General features: G+C 49.1%; 1 protein-coding gene across 1 annotated transcript; it reads left to right on the forward strand.

Annotated features, from left to right (window-relative positions):
- Window positions 1-1,246: 1,246 nt before the first annotated feature.
- Window positions 1,247-21,889, forward strand: Tmprss4 (transmembrane serine protease 4). Its single transcript, XM_052189358.1, has 13 exons — window positions 1,247-1,312; window positions 4,090-4,123; window positions 8,929-9,042; window positions 10,399-10,551; window positions 11,460-11,589; window positions 14,087-14,188; window positions 15,079-15,119; window positions 16,670-16,829; window positions 17,742-17,908; window positions 18,725-18,823; window positions 19,004-19,146; window positions 20,266-20,415; window positions 20,858-21,889. Exons 1-13 carry the CDS (start codon window positions 1,247-1,249, stop codon window positions 20,867-20,869), a joined length of 1,371 nt encoding a protein of 456 aa, XP_052045318.1. The 3' UTR covers window positions 20,870-21,889.
- Window positions 21,890-22,388: the final 499 nt, after the last annotated feature.

Below are 22,388 nucleotides of genomic sequence, written 5' to 3' on the forward strand. Positions count from 1 at the left end.
CTTGACTGAGCAGTCGGCAGCGGGGAAACTGCCTGATGTGAGGTAGCAGGCCACTTCAGCTCAAAATGAGCAGCCAAAGCGCAGAAAGGTGTGGACTGCACTGTTGTTGTTCCTTCTGTGTCTTGGCTTCTAGAATAACCCTTCACCCATCCATAGGTAATCAATACCTAGTGAATTAGGAAAAAGAAAAAAAAAGAAATTCATCCTACCTGCTCCAGCTAACGGAGGCATGTGCACACAGGTAGAGTCGATAAAAAAGAATGCACCAATGGGAAGGGCCCACTCAATGGATGCTCTCAGGATCCACAACCCCATCGAGCCTTCCACATTTCAGCAGACACCCTAACCTGTTTAACCAACATCCAAGGGCCCACTGACAAAGCCCATGGTGTCAATGCTCCAGACACACGTAAAATCATCTCCTTCTCTAATGCCTCTGCCTCCCCTCCAGCCACACCTACTTCTCTGCAGCATCTCCGTCACCCACGCTTGTGCCTGAGTGCTGGCCCCTTTCTGTCATTCAAGTTACAGATGTGACCTCTCTAACTGTTCTCATCCTTTCCCTTGGCCCTGTCTTCATCCGGACACCCTGTCTTCTTATCTCCACTTTCTCCTGTAGGAGGTTTTTTTTTTTTCTGGCTTATCTATTTGTAGTCACCCACCCCAGGCCCTCCATGGGATGTAGCCCTGGGTTGTCTTTTAGGGGCACCTCTCCTTGTCTGCTGGGGTGAATGTTTATTGATCTCTGACATCTGCTTCTTAGTGGATCAGGGCCCGGCACAGTATGGTTATTTCTCATTCATCTGTTTGTTTTAGCTATTATTTAATGCTAACCACTGTGGTTACCACATACTTGGTGTCAGTCCTTTTTAATCTAGAGCTAAGTTCAATGGAAAGACTTTGCCTGTTGTGTGTAAATTGCTGTTGGTACTGTTATCTCCTGACTAGGTGCCCATAGGACCAGGTGCTCTGATCGGTTCTCATCCTCATCCTGAAAGTGACCCGCTCCGACCAGGGTGGTGATGACCGAGGACAGCCTCAGAGAGAGCAGAGCCCAGAGCGGAGCTCAGCTGTTGTCAGGCACAAGCCTGATGCTTAACATTAAGGGTACAAAGGCAAGAAGAGAGCCAAATGCAGTTACTATTTACCAATTTAAAATAAAATATGAAATAAAAATAATAAGAAACAGAAAAAGACAGAGAAATGGAGACTGCTCAAACAGAGAAAGGCTATGGAAGCATGGGGGATGGGCAGGCAGTGTGACCCTGGCACTTCCCACCAGAAGGCTCATTTCATCATCTCTTACCCAAAGGTACACAATCTGTAGGAAGCAGAGCCTGTATTCCTACTCGGTCCTTGAGGACTGCTGCACCCACCAGCCAAGACCTAAGGACATCAAAGGGCACAGCCTGGCACCCCGCCAGCAGATTGCAGACTTGGATGTGGAAGGAGAGGAAGGCAGGAGGGAGCTCCCTGCTCATCGCTGGGACCTTCCGGTTTAACCATGAGAGTAGGCAGGCCCCAGTATTTCCTTGTAATCAATTTAGGATTTCCACACGCCCAGAGCTTAGAAGACGGCTTTTCACTCCCATATGGGACCAGAAAAATCCCCAGTAGGAGGTGTGTAGGATTCTGCTGCTTTCTCGTGTCACCATTGATATCTGTGACCTCAGTGCAGTACTGGCAAGCTAGTCCCTATGTAGAGGCTTAACAGACAGAACTCAGGAACTCCCCATCCTGAAAGGGAGGAAGGCTGCTCGAGAGATTAAAGGGGGTTCAGAGAATGGGAACCTGGACGTCACCCTCCCTTTGACCCTTGCCTGCAGAAAAAGGACACACGTGTACTTTGCATGTGTGTCTCTGTATAAGTAGCCCCCATGTTTGATCCTCTTGGTTGTGTGTGCGCTGAGAACACATGGGAGGGGGTGAGCAGGAAATGCCTGTGCATGTGTTTGTACACGTGTGTCACTGCAGAGCTAGGACCACATGCTCAGAAATGCTTAGCACTCTAGTAGACTTTTGTTTGGGCTTTCCTGCTTTATTAGGTATAATTCATGTGCAGCAAATGGCTTCTACCTAAACTATACCTCACAGTAAAGGTTTAACACACATAAACGCAGCGTAGCCAACACCCACAGTGAGGTCTAGAAGTTTCTCAGTATTCCAGAACAATCCACTGTGCTTCTTCCTATAACCAATCCACTTCCTGGGCAGTAATGCTGTTCTGACCACTAGCATCCTAATCTTTATCTCCTGGCTCTGTGTCCATGTGTCTATCTTATTGTGCAGCACGTGCTTTTCTGCGCTTAGTTCTTTCATAGTGATGTCATGACATGCATCCCTGTTGTTGCCTTTAGTACCAGCCTTTGATTGGTTACTGCTGTGTTCTTATGAGAAAGCCTTTGGCAGAAGTGATTTAAAGGAGGAACGATTGATCAGACTCATGGATGGACACAGAGGGCTTAGCTGATAGATACTTGGCTATATGTGCTACATGCAAGAGGAGGTGGGTCGTGGAGACTGTCTCACTTCTTAGGACACTAGAACAGGAAAAAGAGACAGAAAGTTCAGGGTAACTCCCTTCATGCGGCCTTACTCCCTAACTTTTACCGTTTCCCAATAATGCCATTATATTTATAAACCCATCAGTCAATTAATCCATTAGATCAATGATATCATCAATGCTGAAGATGTCAACACAGACATATCCAGAGATGTGATTCACCATGTTAGGCATTTCTGTGTATGTGTGTGCACATGTTTGTGTGTGTGTGCACATGTGTGTATCATGTGTATATGGAAGCCAGTGGCTGAAGGTAGGTGTCTTCCTTGATTACTCTCCACCTTATTTTCAAGACAGGGTCTTTCACTGAAACTGGAGCTCACTGATGAGGCTAGATGGCAGCAAGTCTCAGAGGATTCTCCTGTCTCCACCTCCTCAGACCCAGGATTATAGGGGTGTACCACCACACACAGCCTTATATGTGGGTGCCAGCAATCTAGACTCAGGACATCAAACAGCTAACCAGCTGAGCCATCTCCACAGCCCTACAGAGGCATTTCTGAGTCCAGTCAAACTGACAAGCTAGAGTAACAGGGGGTCAGAGAGGTAGTTCAGTGGGTAAGAGCTCTTCTTAACCATTGATCTGATGCCCTCTTCTGGCCTCCACAGATACCATGCACAGAGGTGGTACACAGACATATATGTGGGCAAAATTCCCATACACATAAAAATATTTTTAGATAAAAAGGGTAGTTGTAAGAAGTTTGTTCCTGTCTACTGCTGAAATTCTATTGTGTAGATAATCTACAATTTATTTAGCTACTCAACTATTAGGGGTTTTCCAATGTTTAGCTATTATAAACAATGCTACTCTGAAAACTCAAGTGTTTTGCATATATATGTGTGTGTGTGTGTGTGTGCGTGCTTCTTTCTTGTGATTACATCCCACAGTAGATCTGCTGAGTCATCAAATTATTAACCAGCCCTGTGGTTACTATCAAATCATTTGATCAAAGCACTGCTATAGTTTATATCCCACTAGCAAGCATAGACATCCCGGTTACTCCGTGTCCTGTGTTCTCACCAACACTTAATAATAATATTGTCAGTGTTTTTAACTTTAGCCATTCTAATGTCTGGAGAAAGAGAGAGTAGAGAGAGAGACAGAGAGAGACAGCGACAGAGACAGAGAGAGACAGAGAGAGAAAAAGAGGAGAGAAAGAGTTCACTGAAGCCTGGGTTTATGTAATGAATTACGACAGTGAACATATTTTGACATTTTTGCACATTTAAGCATCCCCTTTACTCAAGTTTCTACAAATATACAATATATGTAAAAATAAACAAATGATTGACAAAGGGAGAAGCAATGCAGATAACAGGCCACAGCCAATCGTTTCCGAGGCTCCTAACTGGTCTTACAAGTAGCAAATCACTTGAGCCAGGTCACATAGGGGTATGGGTGAGTTTTTCATTTCAACCGGTAGCTTAGACGTAGCAGGAAGAATATGGTGGGTAAGCGAGCCCTGCTAGTCTGGATCTCAGGGGTCCCCTCACTCAACTTTACCTTTTTCCTTCCATTGCAGGAGCCAGACAGTGGCCAACCCCTGAACAACCATGGTAAGTTCAGGTCCCCGGGCCTTTGAATCTCAGCTCCTGAGTGAGGCGCTATGCTATGCTATGTGTGACATCAGTGCACCATCCATCCATCACTCAACAAAAAGTACTAAGTACTCATACATTCCAGGATTTATTCTTTAAAAAAGCTTGGTCTCTGAGGAAGTATGACCAGCAGGCCTAATGGCCAAGAACAGTGACTCCCCAGCCTGCTCTGTGCCAGGCCCTGACCTCTATGGAGTTGGGTCGAGCAGCAGCAATAGCAGAAGCCATGGTGCAGTGTAAACCCCGGTCGCATGGAGTTCATGCCACCAAGAATTCAGGGCACTGGTGTTTTACCGATAGGAAAGGAAATAGCCATGGATTCCTGACTAAAGGAGACAGATAAGTGAATAAGTAAAAAGTTCCAGTTTAAAGGGTTTTACCCCTCCTATTATCTTTTCCTGAATACCTACTTCTGATAGCCTTCTCATCGGCAAGACAAAGGAACAGGGAACACATCCATAAGGCAATGGGCAATCCCACTCAAGTTAACATCTTATTTGAATCACAGATTAATAATAACCAGAAACAATAACTCAGCGGAAACAGTACCTCCTTTGTTCTCTGGAGTTAATGTAACAGTGGACCACAGACTCCCCAGAGAGCACCAGGCTTCCTGTGTCTCTTCCTGTGCCTCACCCAGTGAACAAACCCAAGAGCTGCCAAACCAGAACACCTGGTGGAAAGGGGGCTGAAAGGAGAGACTGTGCAGCTGCTCAAGTGATGGCGAACACTGTGTAAAGCAGGCCTGATGAGTCAGCCAGCCATGGGCAGGGATGGGATGGGGGTGGGGATCTGAGCTCCTGAGTCCCAGACGTCAAGAATAACACTCAGGTCATTCAGCACCAGAGAGCCAGCCTGTGGATGTGACTGTGTGTGTGTGTGTGTGTGTGTGTGTGTGTGTGTGTGTGTGTGCTCGTGTGTGTGTGTGTGTGTGTGTGTGTGTGTTTGTATGGTGTGTGTGTGTATGGTGTGTGTGTGTGTGTATGGTGTGTGTGTGTGTGTGTGTGTGTATGGTGTGTGTGTGTATGGTATGTGTGTGTGTGTGTGTGTGTGTATGGTGTGTGTGTATGGTGTGTGTGTGTGTGTATGGTGTGTGTGTGTATGGTATGTGTGTGTGTGTGTGTGTATGGTGTGTGTGTATGGTGTGTGTGTGCTCGTGTGTGCGTGTGTGTGTGTGTGTGTGTGTGTGTGTATGGTGTGTGTGTGCTCGTGTGTGTGTGTGTGTGTGTATGGTGTGTGTGTGTGTTGTGTGTGTGTGTATGGGGTGTGTGTGTGTGTATGGTGTGTGTATGGTGTGTGTGCTCGTGTGTGTGTGTGTGTGTGTGTGTGTATGTGTGTGTGTATGTGTGTGTGTATGTGTGTGTGTATGGTGTGTGTGTGCTCGTGTGTGTGCTGAATTGGCAGTGAAATCCATTTGGGTTAGTAAATGAAGTCAATTACACGGTGTAGAAAGTCCAGAGTACTAAAGTCCAGAAGTGAATGTGACAGGAGTCCCTGTTGTCACTGAAGAGGGAAAGGACAGGGGAAAAACCACCTTCCTGGAAGCACTATCTAGAAGCAATGGGCAGGACGAACAGACAGAAGGAACAACCACAGGCATGGAGGATATTTCTAAACTTTAGCTAAGTTCCTTCCTGAGGAACATCCCCTTCCAGAGGAGGGGAGCAGGTCTGCCCTGAGAAGAGCCAGGACACAGCTTTGGGCCTGGATACAATCTAATAAATTGTTCACTAACCATGAAAACAAATCAACCTCATGTCCCCAGAAGCAGGTGACCAGTAAACAAATCACACATGGATGACTGTACAAAATATTGATGTGTCTGTGGCCATGGGAACAGAATACTTCTGAAGACTTGGTGTGAGGACTTTAAAAACAGGACCAGCTGACATTATTGATAATCTGCTTTGTGCCAGGCCCTAACAATTTGCAAGCCATACCATGTCTTATCATATCCTCAGTGCTGGGCCTCTGTACAGTTAAAACTCTATTAGGGAGGCACAGAGTTTGAGCTCTCTTATTGACAGTCATCGATACCATCATCTATGGGGCACTGGCCTCTGGGAGACATTGGTCTGAGTGTCAGCTGAGCAGAGGACAGTAGTAGGTAGATCCAGACACATGACTGGCACTGTCTGAGGCAGAATAAAGTGGGAGCTGGGGGAAGGGCGGACAGGATGTGCCTAAGAGAACAGAGCCATTTCGTGGACACTAGTTGGGTGTCTGCTGTGGGCTTTGCTCTGGGCACTGGGGACTCAGAAGCACACAAAAGACACTGTCTTCGTGGTGGCTTGCTTTCCATTTCAGGGCAGGGTGGGAGGAGACAGAAAACACGCCAAAGTAGGTCAGAGATGATGTGTGCTTCAGGGGAAAGGCAGGCAAGCGAGGGGAGAATGGGAAACGTGCGGTGGTCTCATCTTAAACAGGAAAATCTAGAGTGGACTCACACAGAGGAGACTTGAAAGAAAGGCAGGAAGGAGAGGGAGTGAGCCTGGGAGCTGTGAGCCCAGGCTCTCCTGCTTTCTAGGTTTCTGAAGCTCTCCTGCATCTCAGCCAGCTCCCCTTGTGAGAAAGGCCCCCAAATGCCTCCTTATTGCCAGAAGAAGAGGGACCTAAAAAGACCCACAACCCGTCTCTGATGCCATCCGGGAACTTTTCACAGTCTTGTCACGCCCCATCTCCTTAGCTAGCCATGTGTTCTCGTGTGTCACTGTGACCGATACACCTGGCACAAACACCTTCATGGACACAGGACTCACTCTGAAACAGTTCCAGAATGTTTCAGTCCGTGAAAGCGTGTAACAGAGCAATTCACATGATGTTGCAGAAAATGGGATACACAGAAGGAAATTTAAAAAGTAGGCAAAGAAGCCGGGCAGTGGTGGCACAGGCCTTTAATCCCAGCACTTGGGAGGCAGAGGATTTCTGAGTTTGAGGCTGGCCTGGTCTACAGAGTGAGTTCCAGGACAGCCAGGGCTACACAGAGAAACCCTGTCTCGGGGGGGGGGGGGGGGGGGAAGTAGGCAAAAAATGTAGACTCCCAAATATAAACCCTGGGGGGGGGGATCTGCTTTCTCCAGCTAAGCCTTGGCTTCCCAAGTTTCTAGACATTTCCAAAATAGTATCACTATTTGGGGACCAAACATTCAAAACTATGAGCCTGTTGAATCATTTCAAATTCCAACTATGACACAGTATGAAGCAAACACGTAACTGCTTGCTTGCTTGTTTGCTTGCTTTACAATTTTCAGGCAATGGTAGCCTCTGATGTGAACTCCCTGATCCCAAACTCTTTCATTTCAACCCTCCTCCTCCCTGACAATGAGTGAATCCTCTCTAGGCAACCATCTTAGCACGTACCCTCTCTTGTTCAAAATGTTCAGGGGCTCCTCAGTGCTGTCAGGACAAATGCCAAACCCCAGCCTGGTTTTCAAGTCTCCCCAAAAGGGCTTTGTTGTCCTGCCTCCCAACAGGCTTTGACCCACTTCAGATTCCAGGACACTAGATGCTCACAGTACCCACTCCATGCCTGGGTCTGAACTGACCCAGAGCCTCTGTACCCTGCTTCTCTGGGATCAAAGTACCACCCGCTTGGGAAGCCTTTCCCAGCATTCCCCAGGTGATGTCTTCACTCTACCTTCTTCCACCTGGTAGACTGCCATTTGTCCTGCTTGCCTCTTCCCCCAGACTCTAATTTCCTTAAAGACAAGGACCATGCTGCAAGCTTGCTGTGTGTTGGACTAACTTGGCGGTGTGCCCATCATAATACATAATAATAACTCACAAGTGTTTACCAAAACTCTGCCACACCTTCACTGTATAGGGAGGCAAAAATTAAGGCAGTGGGCTAGGGACGTGACTCAGTTGGTAGGATTGCCTAACGTACACAAACCCTTGGGCTCCATCCTCAACACTGCAGAAACCAGTGGCAATGGCACATGCCTCAAATCCCAGGACTAGCAGGATCAAAAGTTCAAGGTCATCCTGGTTTACATACAGAATATGAGGCTAGCCTTGACTAGGTCATCTTGGCCTATTTATAGTGCATGAGGCTAGGCTGGGATACATGATCTAGCTCTCCTGCCCTTTAAAAAAAATTAGAGAAACAACTGTAGTAAAGAGGAGTAAAGGACTGATAGGGGTCAAGTCTGATGTTCTCCAGCACTGCAGGGTAGCTACAGTTGATGACATTTGATGTTTCAGAAGAGCTAGTGAGAGAATGCTGGATGTTCCCCCACACATGCACTAAAATAAATGTCTTGTATGATAAACAGTAATTACCCTGATCTTATCATTATGGATTACATACATGTGTTGAAATGTTATACTATACCCCCAAAACACAATTACGTGTTGATTAAAAATAAAAATATATTCAAGAATGGGGCAGAATAAATGGTTGCATTTCATATATATCATGGTAAGTGCCCAAGTACATGTCTGACAAGCTTGGGCCCCTCCCAGGGCAGGTACAGGTCAGACCCGGCAAGAATAACATCTTTTACCAGGTAGGGCAGGACAAGGGGAGGCAGCAGGCACTGCCAGCTCCTTTGAGAAATGGTTATGAAAGATAGGTGATTCTGGGGAAGGGAGGGGGTGGGAGAAGACAGGTTCATAAACCTCAGCCTTGCCTGCAGGGATGATCCCTGCCAAACTGTCTCCAGGGCATCCTGACACAGGCCAGGGGCAGCGGCTACGGGCCTTGGCAGTGCTGGGTTCTGAGTGCTCACTGCATGCTCCTCCCTCTGTCTTTCTCCGTGCAGATGTCCCTCCCTTTCGCAAACCCCGAAGGCCCCAGGAGACCTTCAAAAAGGTGGGGATCCCCATCATTGCCGTGCTGCTGAGCCTGATGGCCCTCGTGGTTGCTGCCCTCCTCAGTGAGTTACAGCCCCCACACAGCGTTCACCCCATCCCTCCCCCCCACGTGAGACCCCATTTTCACCCTCACCCCCTCAGCCAGCCACAGCCCTCACCAGTCCTCCCATACACAGTGATAGGCAGGTGATCTGCACAAAGCTTTGGGGGGGGGATGTAAATGAATCCTCATGCCTCACGTATCCACCCCTGCTTTGGAGGGAGCCTTCTAAGTGCAAGAGGAAGGTGAACGCATCCCCCAGTTCTCCCAGATGGCTTCTCTTCCAGATGGTTGCTATACACGTGGCACCCATTCCAAACCCACACAGGCAGTGGCAGAGGTGCCCACCCCCAGCCGCCTCCTTCCCATCTTCTGCAAACTGACAGCTGGTGGAGGAGCAGGGTGAGGGGGCTGGGTGGGCTGTCTGTGCAGCCCTACTATCTGTCAGGCTAGAGATCGGAGGGAGAGGAAGTACGAGGGAAGATGACCAGGCAGGGAGAACCCTCTGCCCACCCCAGCTCACTCTTTATTAGCCCCGATGTCATCTTAGGCAGCAGACTCTGTGACAGTGATTTCCAGAGTTACAGCAGGGACTGACCACAGCTTTCACAGCAGGGAGCTGAGCATAGGAGACAAGCTTAGGAGTCAGGGGTCATGGCTCCCCATGGAACCGGTGTGCCCAGAAAGAAGTCCGCTGAGCCCCTCAAGTGTGAAATGTCTTTAGGCATCATGAAGTGCAATGAGATGCCTTATGTGAAGAACCTATATTAAAAACCAAGAGTGTGTAGCAGGCAGCGTCAGGACCCAGGGCGTGTGGCGTCTGTTCAACCTGGGCATGGCCCACCCCTGGGGAGCCTTACTTAGAGCTCAGATGACATTTGCTCTCACAGCACACACCACCCATTGGATGGCACACAGAGATCTTCTGCTTGAACCCTTAATTCTACAGTCGGACACTGAGGTTCAAAGCCCAGGCAAGGCAAGCAGGAACAGAGGCTGGGCTGGGACCCCCGTTCTCTAGCTGACCGGGTCCTCATCGTAGTAACAGTGGGTACCCACAAGTCAGACACCACCTCAATCCTTGAGAGCCCAGGGTGGTTATGAGATATATAAAACCCCAAATCATTTTGACCCAACCTGATGCAGTTGTGTTAGTTAGTCTTCCATTACTGTAGCAAAACACTCCAACCTCCAGTCAGGGACATGCACACACACACACACACACACACACACACACACACACACTAAAGAAATGATTTATTTTTAAAGTTGGCTGCCTGCCTCTAGCCAGCCTGACTTTCAGAAAAAGCAGCCCCACTCTGTCCCCAACTACCCACTTGACCCAGCCCGCTCTGCCCCTCCCTAATGTACCTTTCAGTCAAGGTGGTTCTGGATAAGTACTACTTCATCTGCGGAAATCCCCTGACCTTCATTCAGAGGGGCCAGTTGTGTGATGGCCACCTTGACTGTGCTTCGGGCGAGGATGAAGGACACTGTGTCGAGAACTTCCCTGAGAAGCCGAGGGTGGCAGGTGAGTCCAGAGACTGAAGGGCAGGGCCAGTGGGGGAGGTCTGCTCAGATGTGGTCTCTGCCCCACTTCTTTGTCAGTGTGTATCCCTGGTATAAAAGGTCCCCAAGATCAGGGCTGTGACACATCTACCATTAGATCCCAGCACTGGACAGGACACACTCTCGGGAAGGTTTAATGGTCCTGAGGGGACAAGGAAGGATCGCTGATACTAAGCTGGCTGTCATCGCCTTTCTAGAGTACATGTCCTTGAAGGTTCCTCTTTGATAACTCCAGGAGACTAGAAATGTTGTCACCAGGTCATTTAATCAGCCAGCCACCCTTCCACTCATGGGCATACTAGGGAACAGGACAGAGGGGGTGACTGAAGAGCAAATGTCTCAAGCATAAAAGCTGGGCTCTTCCAGCTTCGATTGACCCGCTAACACTTGTACCAGAAGACAGTTAGTAAGACCCTTTAAGGGGCAGGGTGGAGTGACTTCCCATGCATTGGCTCTTAACTAGTAAAGTCAAATGACCATGGGAGCCTACCATCCTAATACCAATGGAGGTTTTCACTCCAACTCTTTTCTGACCTTTCATGGAAAAGCTACCAGGTCCCTGGATGAGATGTTTCCCCAAACTGGGCAAGCTGTGTAGGCCATGGTAAAGCAATTTTGTCAGTGATCATCAAAGCTGGCAGAAAGAGAGGCTGTCAATCATTGTCCCTGGGCCAGCTGGTCAGGCTCCCCCATAGCTGCCGTCCAAATTAGACTCTTGTCAACTGGAAGAACTTCCCTTGAGGTTGAACGTGTTCTCAGTTCTGGGTTGGGGAAAAGCAGTGAGGGAGGGGGCTGGTCTCATGACAAGTTCCAAGGGGCTGGGCAAGAGTGGCCCCACCCTCCAGGTGACCCAGGCTCTTTCCTTCCTAGTCCGACTCTCCAAGGACAGATCCACCCTGCAGGTGCTGGATGCAGCCACAGGGACCTGGGCCTCGGCCTGTTTCGACAACTTCACAGAAGCACTGGCCAAGACAGCCTGCAGACAGATGGGCTATGACAGGTACTCAATCAGAGCCATTGGAGGCTGTTAGCTCACGCCAGCAACCTTTCTGCCTACCTAACTTCCTTCCTTCCTTCCTTCCTTCCTTCCTTCCTTCCTTCCTTCCTTCCTTCTTTCTTTCCTTCCTTCCTCCCATCATTCCTCCCTTTGTGCCTGCCTGCCTCTCTTCTTCCCTCCATCCTTCCCTTCTTTATTTCCCATTTCCTTTCCCTAAAACCACAAACATGGGATTCATATAGAACCATGTTTAAATCCCAGTGCTTTCATTAACAAGGAGCATAAAGATAACCCCCCAGTCCCAGTTTCCTCAGAGTTACCAATATCAATCTCATAAGAGATTTCTTTTCTCCCCAACTACCTCTCTTTTGTCCTTTTGTGAGAAGTCTTCCCCATCCATAACTCAAAAACAAATTAAATATGCAAAGTCATCTAGGTTAAAATTTAGCAGGAAGGAAGACCGGGGGTGTAGCTCGGTGGAAAAGCACTTCTCTAGCACGTGCAAAGGCCCGAGTTCCATTCTCTGCACTTGACAACAAAAATAGCAAAGACCAGCCTGGTTCTGTTGGGGCCCATCACCAGAGTCCCAGCTCTCTCAGGGAAGTGCAGAAGCAGGTCCAAATCTGGAGTGCATGGAAGGTATGTGAAGGGTAATTAGCATTACATATATTTATATTCATTTGATCTTGGCAGAAAGCTCAAAGCATGGTTATTATTAAATCCATGTTAGAAGTGGGCTCTCAGAGACTAAACAGCTTGCTCAGGCAGAAGAAGAGTGGAATGTGGACCCGCCATGACCCGATTCCTGGATGCCACGAGTTCTCATAGCATCTATCTGTACAGCGAATTCTCTCTACTCACAAGGCTTCATCCGTGAAGGAAGGGAAAATGAGAATTGATCCCTCCAGGAGCCTACCTGAAAGGAACCCACACAGGGATCACACTCTCCCTAACAAGCTGAACTTCCTCAGGACTCTAAGAAACTGAGTCCAGAGACTAGGCAGACATGGCCCGTCGATCACAGAGTTCTCTCCAGAGACCCTAAAGCAGCCTCGAGGTTTTGTCCAGTAGGTGTTCTGGGCAGCCAGTATGAATCCATATGGCCTCTTTCTCTCTACTCCCTCTTTATAAAGGTCCTGCTCTCTTCCCTTTGGAGTAGGAGAATTCCCAGCACCCTCTAGAAAAGGGACACCTGTCACCTCATGTCCAAGGACAGCATGCCCAGCACCTGCTGTCCCCTACTTCCCCTGCAGTCATACCCTCCCCCACTGTAGTCCAGCCCACTGCAGTGTCAGCTGGACCAGATGCAGCAGGCTGACTCAGTTATGAAACCGGGAGTTTCCTGAGGTTCTTAAAGCGGTAGAGTCCTGGATTTCCTACACTTTTAGAAAGCACTGAAGCTCAGGCAGCACCACCTGGCCTCTTCAGCTTTAGTATATCAAAGCTCATTAAATCACTGCCCAGGTTAGCTCTGCTGGCCATGGTTACGGACATCTTCCTCTCTCCTTCTGGGTCAGAGCTTTCTGCTCAAATCTTTCCACTTTCTTTCCTGCCTGGATTGGAAGGAAGCCTTTCTTACCTAGGAGTACAAAACCATAGGTGGTCCAGTGTATGTGTCAGGGCCCACCTGGTTCATGCATCATTTTATGGAGAAAATTGGGACTCAGTGAGACACACAGGACAAATACGACTTGCCCATGGTCACACACTAAACTGGTGTCAGATCCAGCATATTGGAACTTAACTCTTGGGGGCTCTCTAAACAGACTCTGGTCATCCCCAGATCCAGCACCTGGTTCACCAAGGAAGTGTTTGCAGTCCTATCTGGGTGTGGACTAGCCAGCCAGGGACATGGATTGACCCCAGATGTCTATGCAAAGCTTGACCTGAGAGGACAGACTGGAGAAGGGAGAAATCCAGAAGATGAGAATTTAGTGAAGAAAGAGTCAGAGAACAGAGTAGTTAGGGAAGGCTTCCTGGAGGAGGAAGACTTGAATACAGGTTTTGAAAGAAGACAAACATGGATTAGCAGAAAGGAAGGGAGAGGGTGGTCCAAGTTTCAGGAAGTCCCATCTGGACTCTTCTGAGAAAAGACTCTTCTCCTGTCTCTAGGCCCCTTATGTGGAAAACCAAACATGTACACTGTACACTCTAGTCCCCTCTGTGCTGAGACGTGGGTTCATCTGGGCCCTTTGCTCCTGCTGATGTGACCGTAAAGAGATGCTGGGGCATCTGAGATAGGTACACAGCCGGGTGTGAGGAAAGCAGGCCCCTAGCCCTCTGCAGAGCTCTGCTTCTGGGCCAGGAGTCCCTGCCCAGGAAAGCAAGGCCACAGCAACCTGCCTTGGGCTGAGTTCTGCCTTGATGTGGGACTGTTCCTGCGATCCAGCAAAGCCAGCCATGCTCCACTGACCTGTGCCCCTCCTCTGGGAGCAGGGACTCTGTCTGCCATCCAGTTCCAGCCTCTGCCCCAGCTCACAGTTCCCTCTGCTTTCCACAGCCAACCCACTTTCAGAGCAGTGGAGATTGGCCCAGACCAGAACGTCCCTGTCGCTCAAGTCACAGGAAACAGCCAGGAACTTCAGATGCAGAATGGAAGCAGGTAAGAGAGAGAATGCATTCTGACCTACAAAGGCTAACTAACACACTGGAAAGCAACTCAGGGTTGCAGCAAGGGGAACACGAGCCAGACAACAGGAAGAACTAGGCAAGCAGCTCATTAAATGTTCAGGGTTATGGAATCCCACTTTTCAGGCTCAGGAGGTACTTTCTCTTGGCCTTTTTCTTTAACATAACATGCACTGTCCTGCTCAAAGGCAGAGCAATGAACAGTGACCTTCTCTCTCCCTGAACTGTCAAGATTAACACCTTCCACAGCTACTTCACGTTCCCTAATGAGTTGCCTGGTAGGCAAGAGCCTGGAGGTAGCTTTGTACTTTTCCATCACTTCCCCGGGCCAGAGCACCACCTTCTAATGCTCCAAAGGCTCCCAGCCCTCACCTCACTACCCCACAGTAGAGCACAGCTGATTCAAAACAAAATCTGCTGCAAGGCAGATGAGGCTCCAGGAACAGGCTGGCGTCTTAGCATTCAGAACGCTGGACAGAGCCTTAACAGAGTAACTCTTGAAAGGGACCAGGTTGGTGGTAAAATCTGCATGATCCCATCAAAATCCTGGTCTGTTTGGAAGGGCCAAGATGCAGTGTGGCAGGTTCTGCTCCCTCCCTGGAACCCTGCCCAGGGTTCCAGGAGCCCAGACTGTCTTTGCACTGGGAGGGCTCCGTATATTGTAGGTGCATGCACAGGGACAGCCATGTTGCATTAAATCAAACCACACTGAGTATTAATGCTGTTCAACACACACACATGATGAAGTTCTGGGGTTCTGCAGTATTGGGGGATGGGATTGAATCAGCAGTTCACAAAGGCTGAGTTTCAACCTCCCGGCCAAGGGGAAAGCAGAAGCCACAGAGTCCTATGTCTCTCTTTCAGATCCTGCCTCTCAGGCTCCCTGGTTTCCCTGCACTGCCTTGGTGAGTTCACCCTATCTCTGTGAGTCTGGGGCCTAGACTACAATGATCGGGAAGAAAGGCCTTCATTCTTACTGCTCTGTCTCCTGGTCTCTAGGTGCCACTGTTTTAGAGGTAACCTTAGACTTACAGATCAGTGCTCCTTCAAGTGCTTAATGCCAAGAACTGCTTTTAGTTCATGACCTGAGCGTGTTAGATTTTTTTTGCTGTACTGAAATATCTGAGGCAGGATAATATCATAAAGAAGTTTTGCTTCAGTTTTAGAACCTGGAGGTCTAAGGCCAGAAAGCCACCTTGGTTTGGTATCAAGTGCCCGCTTAATGCTGGGTGGTGGATCATGTGATACAATGTGGGTGAAACAAGAAACAAGACAGCAGGGTGGGTTCTGTCTTGTCCTAAGTTCTCCAAGACACTCAGGGATCATGGAAGACTACTTTATCCCTCTCAGAGGGCAGCTACTCTGATGACCTAAGGGCCATTAGGCCTCACCTCTTAAAGAACCCACCGCCTCATCACCACCATACTCAGGGCTAAGATGTCACCTTTGGGGAGGCACACTCAAACCATAGCCTAACTGTTCCAGAGACCTCTGAGCAGGTCACTGGCTGGACGGAAGCTTTTATAAAGGCCATGTGAAGTAGTCCATAAGAATGGACTCGCCATCTTGCCAACCAAGAAGCTCTGAGTGAGTGAGCCCAGGGCAAGTTGAAAGCAGGGTCAGATCAGATAGCGTTTGGCAGGCAGACAGGCAGGGCAGAGGTGGTGGGCAAGGGGCCTCCTTGGAAAGATCATCATGTCAGCGAGTGTCCAAAGGACCATAGAGGCACAGAACAGGGCAGAGAGATGGCACTGGAGGTTTTTAGTTTGGGGTTTGTTTTGTTTTTAATTATGGGGCTGGTATGTGTATGTTTCTGCAGTACCTGTGGTTTACTAGTAGAAAGCATCAGATCCTCTGGAGCTGGTTAGAGGCAGTTGTGAGCTGCCTGCTGTGGGTACTGGGAACCAAACTCAGGTCTCTGGAAGAGAAGAAGGCACCCTTAGCTACAGAGCCATCTCTCCAGCCCTGACATTGAAAATTTTAACTCAAGTTCAAAGATCATACGTAAAAGGTAGGTCAGAAGACAGGGTGGCCAATGGGCAACTCCCTTAACAGAAGGAAGAAACCCAGTTCCTAGAACGTGCCTATTCCCTGATACCAAAGTGGTTTGTGAGGATCTGTTTACTCAGTGCAGAGCTTCTAGGGACTGTCCATTTGGGCGGGGCTTTCAGAGTTCATAACTCCACGCCCTTGTTTGGTTTGAAGATGATAAATCTCAGCACAATGATCGTGTTCAAAAATCTAAATATCTAAACACAAACTAGAGGGGGGTTTCAGGGAAGCCTGTAATGTCATGCATGCTATCTTCCCATGAATGACTCGAAACTGGTGTGGGTGGGTTTTCCCATCCTTCCCTTACTATTCCTGAGGGCCTTGCTCCAGGGGTCCCTGGGGTGGCAGCTTCTCCCAGAAGCCTGACTCCGCCTCCTTCCTTCCCATCTCTCACTGAGTCCAGACTGTGGAAAGAGCATGAAGACTCCTCGCGTGGTGGGCGGGGTGGAGGCCCCTGTGGATTCTTGGCCGTGGCAGGTCAGCATCCAGTACAACAGGCAGCACGTCTGTGGTGGGAGCATCCTGGATCCCCACTGGGTCCTCACAGCAGCCCATTGCTTCAGGTAAGTGTGACAAGGAAGCTAGGATCAAGAGAGGCCATAGAGGGAGCCGGCCTTGTTTCCTGACTGTGTACCCAGGCCCCGCCCCGTCTCCCCTGGAAACCATCTCTAGGGTGCAGCCTCTGTGCAATGGGACACCAGCCATGACGTTCTTGCTAAGTACTGAAAAATCTGTGCTGGTCTCCAAGGCTGAACTCTATTGGGTGGAAAGCTTCAGATACCCAGGATCCTCGCCCCATAGTGTGTCCATTCCATTCATGTTACAGAAGCTCTCCCCACACCTCTGGGCTCCTCCTTGCAAGTCTTCCAGGAAATGACACCAAGATCTAGCGGCACTGCTTATGTCTAGAAACTAAACCAAATGTAGAGTATCCTTCAGTCCAGCGGACAGGGAGCTGGCCAGGCCTTGGGAAAGGGACTCCACCCAGGGCTTCTACATTTTCCTTTATCCATTTCATTCAGCATGTAGAGAGTATCAAGACCGTGTGTATCACATAAACACCATCATGACCTTCAAAGTCTAGATCAGGGGTTTTATACTGTTTTGAGACTGACAAATTTACCAAATCCCCTCCTGGAGAAAGGTCCTGCACACAGGCAGTGCCTGATGTAAAGAAGAAGTAACAAAAGCTAGTGACTCAACAGATGACAATGCAAAAATAGAAAACAAAGTCGGAGGTCATGAAGGCCCAGGAGTGGGGCAGCCCCTTCCAAAGCCTCTGGATACAAATTTCCTCAGGCACTTTTTACAAAGAAAAAGAATCCTTTGCTAATCTGGCTTCAGAGGGTGGCTCTCAGACTGTCCTTTCCATCCCATGACCTCCTAAAGCATCAGTAGACTTGGAGACATAGCCCTAGGTCGGCAGAGCCTCTGGGTGTTTGGATCGCCCCTGATCTAGCCATCTCTATCCCTAGGAAGTATCTCGATGTGTCCAGCTGGAAGGTGAGGGCCGGCTCAAACAAACTGGGTAACTCTCCATCCTTGCCTATAGCCAAGATCTTCATCGCTGAACCCAATCCCCTGTACCCCAAAGAGAAGGACATAGCCCTTGTTAAGCTGCAGACGCCACTCACATTCTCAGGTAGGAGGTGGTCACCTGGCACAGGGTCCCTCAGTTAACCTTACTCGGGTTCTGCTCAGCAGCTTTGGACACATCAAAGACCTCAGTGTGCCCATGAGTGTCCAGTATATGTCATCTCGATATCACTGGTGTCACAGGACCCGCCATAGCTATCAAGCTGACATGCACACCTTCCCTGGCAGAGATTCTTCCAAGTCTCTTTGCTCTCTTTGGAAGATCAAAGTCATCTGCTCTTGGACTTGTCTGGCCCAATGCCCACCCCTAACCAGTGCCCACGGCCCTGCACAATAACCCCGCTGGAGTGTCAGTGTGTTTATGTCTGTTTCCCTCCAGAAACAAGGAACCTAGCATTTCCTGTTTTTTTTTTTATTTATTTTGTGTGTGCATGTGCATGTGTCAGAAGACAGCAGGGGCGAGGGAGGACACGAACAGCTCAAGTGATGTTTGTGGTTCCCGGGGACCACAGTGGGGAGGTTGGGTGGGCAAGTTTGAGTATGCTTGAGAATAATTGTCTGGCCTGCAGAGGTTGATCTCTGGCTGCTCAGTACCTAGCTAGACTCGGGTGATTTGGGGCAGAGAAGAATACTGGCTTGGTTCATGAGAGGGAGGTGAAGGCGTGTGAGGCCAAGGGTGGGGGCTCTAGATTAATTCGTTTAGACACCAAGGACCTCATTGGCAAGTGGCTTATTCTCTCTAGGAATTAACTAGCCTAGTGTCACTCAGACCAGCAAAATCCCCAACATGAAAAGGCACCAAATGTAGAAAACAATAAGCCATCCGTAATCTCGGCTCTTCTTCCCCCTCTGCTCCTGGTAGGATCAGTCAGGCCCATCTGCCTGCCCTTCTCTGATGAAGTGCTCCTCCCAGACACACCAGTCTGGGTCATCGGATGGGGTTTTACAGAGGAAAACGGAGGTGAGTCTTGGGCTCAGAACCTCAGACGCCTTGCATGCCCCATTGGTAATAAGGAAAAAGAATGTCCTTCAGCAAAGTCTACCATGGCTGACCAGGCACCAAAATCCCTGCCTGGCCTAGAAAATTAACCCGGGCTGAGGGTATAGAGGAGAATAAGAAGATACGCTTTCAACCTCCCAGGGAAGATGTCCGACACGCTGCTGCAGGGGTCGGTCCAGATCATTGACAGCACACGATGCAATGCAGAGGATGCCTACGAGGGGGAAGTGACGGCTGAGATGCTGTGCGCAGGTATCCCACAGGGTGGCACCGACACCTGCCAGGTGGGTCCTCTGGGCGGGGAGCTCTGTGAAGAGGGATGCAGGACCTAGAGAGATGCGAACCCCTACACGCCGGGTGCGCACTCGGAGGTCGTAGCGCTCAGCTTGTGATACAGGAAGGCAGAAACATGATCTGAGAAAGATAGAAGGGGGATGGGTGCGTAGATGACACTTGGCTCCAGATGATGGGAAAGAATCTAAATAGATATTCCACATTTAAGAGGACATTGCTACCTTCTCCACTGACCCTCACTCCCATCATCTATGATCCCTATGGGGACAGTGGCTCCAGGTCTATTTTCCCTCTCACTGTCCCTATTAGAAAACTCATCTCATGCTAAGTGAGCTTTGGTACGTGGGTCTCCTCCCATCTCCATGGCCACCAAGACTTGTGAACAATTCCTGTGTACCTTCTTAAGATCTCATATCTCCAGAGGATCTTTGGAGCCATTTTTATTCAAATTTCTCAATCTATCCCCATCTCCAGACATTAAAATCCTCACTCAAGAGCTGTCTCTAAAGCATCCCTTGTGGGCCATGAACATAGCAGATTTAAAGACTGGCCACATCTGCCCTTCAGAAACTCACAATGGCCACACAGAGATATACAAGCGGGCTATCACAGTGTCACTGGTTGCAGAGAGAGGCAATGAATGTAGGTTTCACTACTTGATTTCTGTCATCTGTTCATTCATTGGTTCTGTCAACCCATTTGACTGTAAACCTCCTGAGGGCAAAGGTCTTTTTATCAAGGCTATTGAATTCCAGTTATGCGGAACAGAACCTATCACAGACAGGCACTCTATGGCAAGTTAATAGATGTAGGAACTATTGTACTTAAATTAAGTTCGCTTTGCTAGTGTGACTTATGACCCTCTGATAAGGCAGGCAGCATGCCCTCAACTTACCTGCCCACAGATGGGCTATCCCTACCACCCCAAGAGTAATGGACACTGAACAATATGAGCAAAAAGGAGGGTGGGGAAGTGAGCGGGTGCAGAGCCATGGAGAGTGCGGGGTTGGGGGGCAGGGAACAGATGGGCCAACTCAGGGATGGGAGGAAGAAGGCTATCCTTAGCCCGGCCTGCCCTCTCCAGCAGCTCCTGCCCTGACTTTCCACAGGGTGACAGTGGTGGGCCTTTGATGTACCATTCTGACAAGTGGCAGGTCGTAGGCATTGTGAGCTGGGGCCATGGCTGCGGGGGCCCAAGCACTCCAGGAGTGTACACCAAGGTCACCGCCTATCTCGACTGGATCTACAACGTTCGGAAGGTGAGTGTTCCAGCCGCACAGGAAGCCCCCCTCACTGTCTACCCTGAGGGCACACACCATCCTTAGATTTGATTTAGATAGTGCTGACAACCTTTTACATCCCAAGCACATTTCCTTCCCTGTGAGCTGACAGCCTGCGATCCCATAATTGAAGCCAAGATTCCTTAGATTGGTGATTTCTGTGAAATAAAAGTACTTTAGGGTACGGAACCCCAAGCTTTACCATTCTCCACAACCAGTGTGAGCCTGCTGAGCCCTTTCCAGGGAGACGATTCTAAGAGTGTAGAAAGGATTGTAAGGTGTCCCAGTCCCAGGAGGAGAGAGTAGGCGGACAGGCAAGCAAAATGATCTTAGGGAAGGAAGATAACGTCGACCCTGTCACTACCTTGTTGATTTGGAGTCATCTGATTTTCTGTCTGCTGTTGTCTTCTTTGCTTTCTAGTCTGAGATGTAACACTGCTATCTGCCACGTCCAGAAGCTACTTTCCCTCAGACCTGCCCACTGCATGATCCCTCAAAGTCGGACATGGGACAAGAGCCTCCTTGAACAAACTCTGGTATTCCTGCAGCAACCAAGGCCTCAGACATACACATTGCAGAAGCTCCCGGAGTGGAGTCAGATAAGCTGAGCCTCTCCTGCATCTCCCAAACCCTGGGAGACACGTGGTCCATGGAGTGAAGCCAGGCCATTGACTCAATTCTCAGAAGTGTTATTCAGCCAAGGAGGTGCTTCCCTTCTACTGAAGGAAGGGGACTCAGCTCTCCTGAGAGGCCAGGTCACTGGTTGAGTAGACAAGGCAAGGGTCAGAAAAGCCTTTGTCATCTTTGCCCAGTCCTGAAAGCACTGGGGTAAGAGATCAGTCAGTTCTGAAGCAAGGTGTATATTTTAGTGTCAGGGTACTGTTATGGTCACCCCTGTTGTCGACATCATTAAACAGGTATGAGAAATAGCTGGCGTAGACTTCCTGGACTGCTTGTTAAGAATCCAACTAAGGCTGACACACCTTTAGTCTTGGCCTGGTGTTGCACGACCGTTCCCCAGAAAATGTGAACAAATGTCCATCTGTCATAGAGCACCAATGACAAGCCAAAGAAATTATTCTGCCTGAGTCTCGATTGCTGAACCAGTAAGTTTGCTGCAGTTTCTTGCAGATGCATGGGTAACTTGAAGGTGGCTGCTTCACCAACAAGCCCTCCCCCAGCATACATGAAAGAGACATCACTGAAATTCTCTGCACAGCGTTCAGACAGTTTCACTGTGAAACTCTGTCCTGTGTACCACGTCTCCCCTGGCAATTGGTGGACTGCTTGCGTGTACTTGGAAAGGACCTCACCAGTCTTATGACTCTGGGTTTCTTGCACCTCTAGGTCTCATTAGCTTTCTGTGTCTCATAAGCCTCCCTCCTCTTTCCAGGAAGGAGCATTGCATTCCTTGTAGATACATACAATGCTCCGCCCCTTCTTCTGGCTCTTACACGTTTTTCGTTTGTTTTGCTTTAACCTCCTCCCCTTAGGTGATGTTCGCTGAACCTCAGAGAGGTTGAACAGACAGCTGATGTCTTAGGTAGGGATTCTGCTGCTCTGATAAACACCGTGACCAAAAGCAAGTTGGGGAGGAAAAGGTTTATTTCATCTCATAGCTCTCAGGCCATGCCCATCACTGAGGGAAACCCTGGCAGAAACTCAAAGCAGGAACCAGGAGGCAGGAACTGAAGCAGAATCCACAGCACCATGCTGCTTATTGGATTGATCCTCCCACATCACTTAGCTCGATTTCTTGTACCACTCAGACCAGGAACCGCACCACCCAGAGTGGCCTAAGTCTCTCTCTATCAGCTAGCAATTATGACAATGCATATGGGTAATCTGGATGGAGGCATTTTCTCAGTCGCCGTTTCTCTACTCACTTGATGCTAGCCATGTCAAGTTGACGAGAAAACTCACCAGCACAGATGGTTATTTTCTGCCATTGG

Source organism: Apodemus sylvaticus, chromosome 7 (assembly GCF_947179515.1).
Source record: "Apodemus sylvaticus chromosome 7, mApoSyl1.1, whole genome shotgun sequence".
Lineage (NCBI taxonomy): Eukaryota > Metazoa > Chordata > Mammalia > Rodentia > Muridae > Apodemus > Apodemus sylvaticus.

What these genes read in the sequence shown, in the direction of transcription:
- Tmprss4 (XM_052189358.1), top strand. Translation starts at nt 1,247, where the DNA reads ATGGGCAGGCAGTGTGACCCTGGCACTTCCCACCAGAAGGCTCATTTC. An exon ending in ACAGCAGCCCATTGCTTCAG is followed by an intron (nt 16,830 to 17,741) that starts GTAAGTGTGACA and finishes CTCTATCCCTAG; the next exon opens with GAAGTATCTCGATGTGTCCA. An exon ending in GTGGCACCGACACCTGCCAG is followed by an intron (nt 19,147 to 20,265) that starts GTGGGTCCTCTG and finishes GACTTTCCACAG; the next exon opens with GGTGACAGTGGTGGGCCTTT.